Source organism: Clarias gariepinus, chromosome 15, assembly GCF_024256425.1.
Source record: "Clarias gariepinus isolate MV-2021 ecotype Netherlands chromosome 15, CGAR_prim_01v2, whole genome shotgun sequence".
Classification (NCBI taxonomy): Eukaryota; Metazoa; Chordata; class Actinopteri; order Siluriformes; family Clariidae; genus Clarias; species Clarias gariepinus.
Genome location: NC_071114.1, coordinates 24,054,694 through 24,066,560, shown reverse-complemented (window position 1 = coordinate 24,066,560; position 11,867 = coordinate 24,054,694). Strand labels below are relative to the sequence as shown.

The window sequence follows — 11,867 nt, the reverse complement described above, 5'->3', positions numbered from 1 at the left end:
ACACATAGTATATGTGCATATACTGTACCTAATGTGTTTTTTTTAGCTAAGAAAAAATGTTAAGTAAGGAAATTGGTTTTCAAGAAAGACGTCCAGGAGTTGATTAAATGATTTAATAATCATTAGTTGAAGCGGTGCAGATTATATTTTTCTTCTTTATAATTATTAATTCAGTGTTTTTTTAATATATAACTGGCAAATAAAACAAACAGATTTGTACCATTTAACAGATCTCTGCTATTTTGTATTTTAGTACTGAGCAAATGCAGTAGGCCCACATAAAAATATATACAAACTTAACACAATCACAAAAAGTAACACTTGCCACTTTCGAATCAGATCTAAATAAATATTCATGTTTAAATAACAAATATAAGCAAAATGTGGTACTAATATAATCCTGAACTTTTAAAGCAGATCATGTGTAGTTCCAGATCAACACTCCTGACAATCTACCCTGTTCTATAGAGCAAAAAATGCAGACACTTAACCCTTAATCCCTATCGGTAATCATATGATGTATTATATCTTAAGTTAAATTGTGTAATTAAAGTCTGCACAAACATAAAAGACCTTTAACACAGATTGATTTTTTTAAGAGTGTAACAGACTGAAACTACTTAAAGGTCCCTTTTATGGATCTGTACCAGCATTTCCAGTTCATTACATCCCTTATAATAGGGAATATTTTATAAATTACAGAAAAAAAAAAACCTCTAATGATTTAGTTTTACAAAAAAAGGGTATGGCAGCAGCAATTAGATCAACACAAATTACAGTGACTTAAAACACTTGACCTTTTTTTTTGCACCCGATGCACAGCAACTTTGTGAGGCAATGTTCATTGACTTTTAAAAAACATAATAAAATCTGGAAGCATATTACTGTCTTGACATCAAATCGTGTTATTGTTGAGTAATATACAGAAGACCTATTGTCATTTACAACAGGATGGGGTCTTGCAACAGGCATTAAATATTATAATGATATCATTCTGTCCTTAAGAACATATCTGTGTGTATGACATTGTATCTGATCCAATGTGCCTCTAAATGTTGCCATGCACAGCTTCCAAGGTCTTCATTTCAGATTCTGATCTTTTTTGGCCCATAACACATGAGGGTTTGCAATTACACTTCTACATGAGTAAATACTTGCAGTTACAGTAGTGTTGCACTATTTACAGTTTGTAAGGTTATTGAGGCCACTGGCTTGGCACGATGAGAGGTCAGCGAAGAAAACGGGCTTTTAGTTGAACATGATTGACTCAGGGTCCTGGTTCATCATTTGGGCCATATGTCGTAGAACATCTTTCTTAGTGATGATCCCGAGTAACCGTCTAAGGAACATAAAATTATGATGTCATTATATAAAGTCACAAAAACATAATTACGACATGGATCACACAGTCAGCATCTTCTTTACTTGGAACACTTATACAACTGCATATTTTAAAAGTTGGTTTATGTAAAGGTCAATATATTGTATTTAAAAACAACCATCAATGTCATCAAAAGTGTTATATATTTTAGTATTAAGCAAATGCCAAAAAAGAATACCATACACCATCATACCAAAATAGCTGCATTGACCAACAAAACATAACTGATCCATTCGGACCGCTCTTTTGGATAAGATGGGCTGGCAAATGCCATAAATGTAAAAGTAAATCTGTATGACACGTTCATACCACTCTATAGACTTAAATATATTTGCCAGATTATTTGCTATTTCTTAGCTCGGTATAAGACAACATGACAGGCAGAGTTATTTCAGATGTAATATGACCTCTAGTGGATATTTGATTTAAATCCTCTGTAAATTCTCCAAAATTATTTTTTTAGGATTCACATCACATTAAAAGGAACACCTTAAAGACTGCACATTCATGCAGTTATCTAGTCAACCAAATATGTGGCAGCAGCTTAACACACAAAAGCACGCTGATACAAAACAAGTGCTTTAGTTAATGTTCACCTAAAACACCAGAATCGAAAATGTGTAACTTAAATAGATGCCCATGGCTCATTTCCTGCTACAGTATGTCTTCATTAGGGGTTCTTACCCGCTGCGAGTGACAAGGCACTGGCGAAGGCCGAGCTTGCGAAAGATGTCCACCACAGTCTCCATAGGTGTGTGGTCAGTGACGGTGAACGGACTGAGGTTGAGGATGCGCCTCAGCTTCAGTGGCTGTGGGTTCGAGGCTGGAAGCTGGGGTGCATCCTCAGTGAAGTACACTACTGAGTTACTCACCACACCATCCTGCTTCTGACGTGCAGTTTCTAAAGTTACAAGAAAAGAGATGTCAAAGGAAGCCTTGAAAATATGCCAGATGAAATATAATATAAATATAAAAAAAACACATAATTCGCAGATTTAAGATTTAAAATTTTTAAGTTTGTTTTAACTTTGTTATATAATTTCTTATTCACAAAATAATGCATTATTAAGAGTCACTTCTGGTCAGTAACAGTTCCTTAAAAGTGGCCAAATATGCGGAAAAAAATAGAAGTGTTCGTCAACATAAATGTTAAATATACTCTAAAACCTGGCATCATAAAAAAAAATTCAAAAACATGCATGATTATTTATTTTCTGTCTTTTTGATATTGGCTCCTGATAAATAAGGAAAATGCATTTTCAGAGAGATTAACATCCACCCAGAAGGTGATTGGTATAAAATTTAAATATTACCCTGCTCTAGCAACAAAGAGGAACCTAATATTAAATAAATAATAATTAAATTAAATTTTAGCTTTTCTGTAGAACTGTAGTGGCCATACTGTAGTGCTTACTGATAGCCACGGTCAGATCCCTGCGTTGGACAAAACCGATGAGTCGTTCGGACTCGCGCGAAACGACCACAGGAAAGCCGTTGTAGTCCGTCTCTTTGATGAGTGTCTCTACGTCTTCCACAGTGGTAGAGTCCTGTGTGAGGACAGAGAGTGGGGGCTCGTTCCTACGTGGTCGCATCACATCAGTGGCCAGCGTGCGGTGAGTGAACTCATCCTGGTCCAGGTATGGGTAACCGTTTAGACGGATGTGTGCCTCATAAATTCCCTCTTTGCTGAAGGCATCTGCCACCCACTTACTTGTAACAGCTGCAGCCATTAGCGGCACAATGTACTCTAACCCACCAGTCAACTCGAACATAATGACAACCAGAGACACAGTCATCCTAGTGACTCCACCTGAGACATGAAGGAAAAGCGTAAAGACGTAAAAAGTAAGTGGGGAGAAAAAGAGGAAAATAAAAAATCGTTAGATTGCAATGTAAGAATTGATTCTGCATGTTGCACTACACTGTAAACATCTGTATGTTCCATATTTCTTTAAAAACAAATATTTCCTTTCTGGAAAAGCTGCATCTACCTTAATGTTGTCAACAGGATTACACCACAGAAGTAACAATAAATGTTAAGTTCAGCATGGCAATAACTTGATTAAACTACACCGTCTTACCCAGACACGCTGCAGCCCCCACCATGGCATAGAGACCAGGGGTGACACAGTCTGCACCAGGACGACACCAGTTCTTAAAGATGATCCAGTCATGGTGGTGGTAGGCCATCTGCTCCACAGCAATGCCCACTATCCTTCCTGCAATGGCGCCAACGGCCATACTGGGGATGAACAATCCCGATGGGATCTGGGCAAAGCAGCAACAGAAGCACAAAGAATATTTTTCAAGTACACTTACTGTACATATATGTAACTAACATTTCTGTATGTAAGTAATGACCTACCTTCATGCCAAAAGTAAAGATGGTGATGACGATCTTAAAGATCAATGCGAGTGTCAACTGCCAGAGGGCGCTGTAGACCCCTGGTCCAGCTGGTCTGTCGGGTATATCGTCTTCTGGGCGGCTCATATTGGGGTTATTGATATAATCACAGAGTTGGGAGGACTCGAGAGCACCACAGTCATTAAATAACTCTGAGATGAGCTCACTGGTACTGCGGCGGGTGTATGGGTTGGGGAACGCCAAGATAGCTGTAATACCTGTCACAACGATTACCTCCAAGACAGGGTACTTTCCTAGGCGAGTGGTCTTCCTGCGGCGGCACCAGGCAATGTTGCACCGGATAAACAGCGTGCCCCAGAGGCCTCCGAATACCCCAAGCAGGATGAAGGGAACTAGCTCAGCCATGTACCATGGGGTGTGATATTCCACATAGAATAGTACCAGGCGGTTGTTTCCGAATGGGTTGATAGAGCGCAGCGTGAAGGCAGCAACCAGCGCAGCAAAGAAGGAGCGCCACAGAGTCTTAAGAGGAAAGTAATAACTCACCTGAAAGTAGCACATGATGCTTAAATTAGCGAGAGCTCATAACAGAAAGTTATATTTAATAACATATATGGAAGCAAGAATTAAAATAGTATCCACACTACCAGTCAAAGGTTTCTAATTTCAGGGTTTCTCATGATTTGAAAATATAAGCTGAAATATAAGAAGATACTATGTGCTGTGATGTGAGTACCTCCTCTAAGCTGAAAAGCACTCCACCTATTGGAGCACCAAAAGCCACCGAAACTCCAGCGGCCGCAGCAGCCGATAAAACCTACAGATTACACAAACACACCATGCAGTGGTTTGCGATCTCTTTTAAACAATCACAGCAATTATAAAAAGAGTAACATTGTAAACCAGCAGTGCTTTTGTACCTCTCTACGTTTGCCTTCATTCCTGCTGTATTTTGAGAACAGGCTGCAGAAGAGGTTTCCACAGCAACAGGCCACGTGAACCAGCGGCCCTTCCTTTCCTAGACTGAGACCGGATGACACGACCAGCACCAGAGTGACCGTCTTAATCAGTAGGGTCCACTTCCCCAGGTAACCTCGTATTATGAACCCACTCAGGATTGTCTTAATCTGGCAAACAAAAGGCATGAATTCAGTTTAGTTTAAATTATACTGTTTATGATATATAAAAACATTCCATGTTCTATTTTACCAAATACAGAATAAACAACCAGATTAGTGTTTAGATTTGCCGTAGGTTTACTGATACCGGGAAGATCATGACCCTGAGATATTCAATTCCCTTTCTGGAAGTTATTTTTGAGATATTATCAAAAAGGCATGTGTTTTGATTCTTGTATCACTTGGAGCAACTTACCTCTGGTATTCCTGATCCACAGGCATAGGGAGCAAACACTCGCACCAGAGACACAGCCAGAAAGGAGAAGAACAGCGCCCATAGCACGTACAGAAAGTAATTTAACACATACGCGCCAGCACCCTATGAACAATGCACAAGTTTAAAAAAAACTTAACTAAAAATAAAAACTATTTAGCGACCCGACAGAGTTTCTGTCGCATCAATTTACTGTAGTTGCACTACACTCGACTAATACAGCTAAATCAACATAAAATTAGTTGAAAGTAAGGTTCTTGATATTAAGTTTCTAGTAAGTCATTATAAGTGTGAAGAAGCCAATAATTTCCTAAAGCTTACATTAAACACTAAATAATACAATTTGGTTTGGAAAAAACATATGTTTAATGCAATGTGCATGGTGTCCTGTACAGACAATATTAAATTGTACTATATAGTGATATTAGAATTTTTTATGTATAAACATTTTATTAAACAGTAGGTGAGTGCCAGCTTGTGTCTTTCCCTACCTCAGTGTGTCCTGTCATCAACTCAGACCATTTCTGCCACTGAGGACATTTGTCCCGGTCAGCGAATGTAGTCTCGTTGGATGTCCAGCAGCACTGCTCATGGCTGTACCAGAATGCAGACAAACAAACGCCCTCTTTCAAGTCCGTCATCCAGTCTACAGCTAGATCTATCACTCCAGCCAAAGTGCCTGTGGCAGAGGGAAGGGAATCATCACACTGACCACCTACCAGTTAGTGCTGACCAATTCCACATAGCGCCACTGATCTGTGTACTTAGGCAAAGGGCAGCTCAGTAGTTAAGGTATTGGACTACTGATCAGGGCTGCGTTTCCCGATAACGATTCATCTTAGCGCTTAAGAGCGTTTTCTACGAGTCATTTTGCGAATGTGCGTTATTGTTTCACGTGCGTTTCCCAAAAACGCACGTAACAAAATTGCACATAGCCCTGCTTTAAGTGCTACGTAGGAGTCGCTATCCGTTGGTCAAGTGCTAGAATGTCACGCTGTAAAATGGCTCATTGTTGCACATGCTGTTATAGCAATCCATCTAAGTTTTGATTTCCATTTCTTATTCTACTTGTGTGAATGTATAGTTCTGTAATTTCTTCTTGAAATTACAGTTAGTTTAAAAACATAAATTAACTAAAAATGCCGTTCTGTAAAAACACTGTCTTGCTCCAATCTCACATAAAACAAAGTCTAACAGTCCTTGCCGGAGATGATATCAGCATCATTTTCGATATTTGTATGAAACCTTAATTGTTTAAGTTGAATTATTTATCAATGTATTTTATCAGCAATTGCTTATCTTACATCAAATCAATAAATAAGTAAATAAATAAATAAGCTCTTACATTTATTTTTGAAAGGTTTAGCCTAATTATCTTCACCTGATGTGCATTTGCTAATAGGAGAAAAATTCAAATAAGCACATACCTAGGGGTGAAGACACTAGCCTACTTTTCAATAAGAGGAAATTAATATTATTTTAGAGTAGGTGGAGCTCTCTTTGTGCCAGAAAAAGTCCTGTGCTGTAATAACAGTAACAGCTATGTTGCACAACATTGCAGTAAGAGCAAGAATGCGCTTGGACATCAGGGAGGAAGATGAAGAGGTGGAGGAGAAGAATGAAGTTGAGATGAGACTTCATGATGATCAACAAAGACATGTTCAAAACATGGCTGGGTTTCATGCACGCCAGCAAGTCATTGACACATTTCTTTGAGTTCCTCCTTTATCCGTGTCATCTTTAAAGCACATTAAATATCTTCTATTAAATACAACATTTGTACTACCCTCGAAATGTCCACATGCAACAGTGTACCATTATAACATTTATTATGTCATTTTTATTTTATTTCTTTATTCACTGTTATTGGTATATTGACTTGTGTAATAAGTAAAAAAATAGAAATGAATAAAAATATACGTACAAATAAAATGAAAAATGACTTTAAAGAGAAGTAAATTTTAGGTGCAATTTGCCAGTTGTCCAGCAGGTGCCCTCCTTACGATGCGCTTAAGGCTTTACGATATACTCTTTATATTCTCCTTTACGATCACTCCTAGATCTACAAAGTTTTTCAAGTGCTACTTAAGTTACGATGTTTTTAAGAAATAGACCGTAATATTAAGATCAGTCGTACTTAGGCTTAATATGCTTTTGGGAAACGCAGCCCAGAAGGTCTCATTTTTAGCTGCCACTGTTGGGCTCTTAAGCCTCAACTGCTCATATGTGTAATGAGCTAAAAATGTACATCACTCTGAATAAGGGTGTTTGCCATAAATGTAAATGCACCTGACAGTAGTCCGATTTTCAGCATGACCACCCATCCTGACCAGGCATCCAGTAGGCTCCTTACAAGATCCAAGATAGACTGCTTCCTCTTGTTTCGAATCTAAGGACAATATTACCATTGAGTCAGTTAAACTATATGACCAAAAGTTTGTGGACACCAGACCATCACACTAATATTTTGTTATTCCCCAAACTGTTGCAATAGAGTTGGATGCTCTACATAGAAAGACACAGATGAAGTGATGATTTGGAGGAACTTAAGTGAACTGCACAAAGCCATGTCCTCAGACATGCACCCTATGCCTCTTCAATTCACATTAGTGCTGGACCTTTCTAATGTTCCTCTGACTGACTGAATAAGCGCAGTCCTCGCAATAGTAAGGATTATTATACCAGAATAGTTGTTTAAATTCTGAGAAAACTTTTTAAATGTGAAATTCAAAACGCATTTACAGGTGTGATGTTCAGATGTCCACAAATACTTGTGGATACTAAATGCAAGAGTTCGTGTATGATCATAATAAACATTTGCACATTGCACAGGACTAAAATACACAAAACACATATGTTGCACATTTCTGGTTACATATAAAAGAGACTACTATTGCACAGAACTGCACATTTCATTTCACACTCCATGGCCAACCCACACTGTCATCCTGCACATTGCACATTCCACATAAATAATACAGTTAATTTTACAGTTCTAAATGTTTTACATTATTAGATTTTTATATACTTTACATATTTCTACTTTCTACTTTTTATTACAATATATATTTTATTTAAACTAAATTGTACCACAAAACCGCATTTCACCAGTTATACAACAAGTTTTAGCTTCATTAGTTCTTACATTTCTGTAATTCCCTTTTACAGTGTTGTAAAACTTCTGTAGCTCTCATACCTTCCTGTGGCGGTCTGTGTCTCTGGATTTCTCCCTGAGCCAGTCGATGGTGTGGAAATCTTCATACGTGCCCACGTCAGGAACGGGCTCGTCTAGGAAGTCCATCAGATTCCCAGCTCCATTCACCTCATCCGTGGGAGTGGCATTGCTGATCACTTAAGAAAAAAAACACACAGTCAGCTAAAAACTAACTCAACCACTTAGCCTACAAAACAAGAATAACCAGGACTAACAAGTTTTTTAACCACGTCATACCTAACCCTACCCAGAGTAAAGGGTTCGTTAAAGTAATCCATACAAAATCCATACAAATCTAGACATGAATGATGCAAAAATATGTCTACATAAAAGGAGCTTCCTAAATGTCATACCAAGCTCCTCTGTTCAGAGATGTATAACTATCAATGGAGATATTTGATATTTGAAAGATCTGTAGAGAATTTTGAAACTGTGAAACTTTAACTGCAATGCTGCAAAAAAGTAATTCTTTTTTTTACCACACATGTATTAAAGCTTGGCATTTAATACAAAAAATACTGTACTATTGTTGCTTATTTGTGATGTTTAAGAATTTTAAACTACTTTTACCACAGTGTTAATTACACTAAATACACCAACTGTTGGTTACCAGTGGTTGGTTAGTTCCGCAAGTCACAAAGATGTGTGTTGGAGGAGGTAAAAGAAAAAAGTTAAATAAAGCAACAAATCATAATTTGTTGGGAGAAAAAATGGTTTTGCAGAACTGTTTTATAAAAGCATTATCACACTGTTGTGTTGGATATTGTGAAAAATTGTATTGAATTTCAATTATATATTATATATCAGTAAATTGGCACTGCAAGCAAACCAATGTTTAACGTCTAATACCCAGAAGGCCTCTGTGAAAGGGCAGGCCCTCTGTTTTTCTGTTACATCAGAGAAAAACACATGCCGTGCAAGGACTCAATTTGGGGAAGTAAAAAATAAACAGACAGGAAAAGACAGATTTAAAACCATAATGTTAACTAAAAACAGCTTTGATCATTTAGAGAATTTACATAGTAAATATAATGTAGTACCAGTTATGAATATACAGAGTTAGCCAAAAAAATACAGGAAAGAAATGTATTGTATCAATAGGTAATACTAAATTTATTGACCTATGTTATATATTAATAATAAGATTACGATTATAATAATAATATAATATTATAATATTATATTGCTATAATATATATCATACTATTTTTCTTTTTCTAAAATGTGTATAAATTTTTGGCTAACATCCTCTCTCTCTGTTTCTTTATTAATTGTTTGGTAAAAAATATCACTCACTCACTCACTCATCTTCTATACCGCTTTATGCTGTATTCAGGGTCACAGGGACCTGGAGCCTATCCCAGGAGGCTTAGGGCACGAGGTACATCCTGGACAGGGTGCCAATCCATCGCAGGGCACACACACATACACACACTCACACACCCATTCACACTACTACTAATATTAATTAATATCATTATTAATGGTAGTAATAGTATTAGTGGTAATAATAATACTTATTAACTTTCAGGGGGACCAGACTATAAAATCCAACAAATAAAAGATACAATGTTTTCACATATACTCCCCTTCCTTTATTAATGACTTATTCATATGTATCTTTTTGTTTTTGTTTAGTTATATTGGAAATAAATTACAAAATTGTGCTGAAAATTAAAAATGAATTTTAAAAAATACATTGAATAGACATGAATAACACCCTATTTTATGTAATAGCTCAGGAATAGGGCAGATGTATGGACACCTAATAAACTAGCTGTGTGCCATCATTAACATAACATTTGCAAAACAGCGAGACGCTAACAAAAACTCAAAGCAAGCGAGACGTTACACTACTAGTAGTAAAAGAGAATACCGTTATAACATAAACGAGATGATTGCTGTAAATCATAACATATATCATGTTAATTATGAGACGTGAAACAGGTGCAGTTTCATTTCCCGGAGCAGAAATGCACACTACAAAGTCACGCTTGTACATTAAGGTCCTGCTTACCTTCTGCCTCCGCCATTATTAAATATATAAAATGTTTTTTTTATTCGTTCTCTTAGATCCTTTTATGTAGCCTAACCATTATTACAAAAAGACGCCACTTAATAAAGGGCTAAATAATAATACCGAGCTAGTAAATAGAATAGCCGTCACTTTCCCAGCATGCAACGGGGTGCGTCTTAAATCGGCAACAAAAAAAAAAGCCTTACTGAAAAAAAAAATCCATCTTGTTCTGACACGCTATCAGCTGAATGTTGTGCTTTAGCTTACTTATTAATGGCGAAAATAATTAATAAACTTTTTTTAAATAATTTTTTTTTTTATAAAATTCCCATGATTGAGCTTTTATAGCAGAGTCAGCATTTACTGGCAAACATGTATGTGTCTACCAGCTTGGCCTGTGTTTTGGGAGCTGGTAGATGGCAGTGGTGAGGTAGCTCGGGTTTTCACATGATACAATACCATTTCAGGTCGTAATAATATATGATTTAATTAATGTAGTCTCCAATTGCTATATAACCAAGTTTGTTTACCAGTTTGTTTTAGGTAATCCAGACCTACCTGCCTGAGGTACATCGACCTCCCAATGACGTAGAAAGGAATTCAAATGTTGCTAGCCTATTACATTTATTTGATTAAAGTTTAACACGTCTGTTTAAACTTTAAGTTTTTTTACCCAGTGATTGGTTGTCCTTTTTTTATCATAACTAATTTATAATCAGAATCAGTTTTATTGGCTATGGTAACAAACACAAGATATTTGGTTATGGCTTTTGGTGACTCTCAAGAAGTCTAGAAATAAATACAAAGTATATATTAACAGACAATATTCACATCATTGTAAATTTGTGTAACATATTGTATTGTACAAACATACAAAGACATATTAAAGAGAAGAAAATACAGATTAAGTAAACAAATCAACAATATGCATAAAGTGCATAGTGTCCATGATAGTGCTATAATGAGCATATGATATACTGTACAATATAGGGTGCAAAAAGAATGAGTAGTGGTAGTGCAATGATAGTACTGTATGTATCAAATACATGCAGTAATTGGAAATATGAATGTGCAATTAGTGTGTGAACAGCATTTTGATATTTCTACAGCAGATAGCGGGCATATAGTGGACTGCTGATCAAATTGTTTCTGGTTTAAGCACCCACAGGCCTGACATAAGAAACTGCCACTGAAACAATGGATATATCCAAGGATGTATGCTGGTCAGCTGTTTCCTAAGGAAATAATCTGCTTATGGAACATCTGCCAGAAGGGGGCGTTGTGTGAAGATTCTGCAATTTCCTGGTACCTGTGGAGTATATGGGTGAACACAAGAGCAATGATCTTGTTTTTCCCACTGTTTTCCTAACTGCTCCAAAACAGACAGCAATGCATATTTAGAGGACAGATTCTTTATGTTTGTTGCATCACTTAAATTTTGATCACTGCCTTTTAAATTCTTATTTTTAAGTCCTGCATTTGTCATTTTTATGATAAA

General features: G+C 36.7%; 1 protein-coding gene across 1 annotated transcript; it reads right to left on the bottom strand.

Moving 5' to 3' along the window:
• Positions 1-132: 132 nt before the first annotated feature.
• Positions 133-10,519, bottom strand: clcn4 (chloride channel, voltage-sensitive 4). The gene is made up of 12 exons (XM_053513756.1): positions 10,370-10,519; positions 8,335-8,489; positions 7,428-7,527; positions 5,630-5,817; positions 5,121-5,243; positions 4,667-4,873; positions 4,483-4,563; positions 3,747-4,292; positions 3,463-3,649; positions 2,796-3,191; positions 2,066-2,282; positions 133-1,339 (listed from the first exon to the last, which is right to left on the bottom strand). Exons 1-12 carry the CDS (start codon positions 10,383-10,385, stop codon positions 1,249-1,251), a joined length of 2,307 nt encoding a protein of 768 aa, XP_053369731.1. The 5' UTR covers positions 10,386-10,519; the 3' UTR covers positions 133-1,248.
• Positions 10,520-11,867: the final 1,348 nt, after the last annotated feature.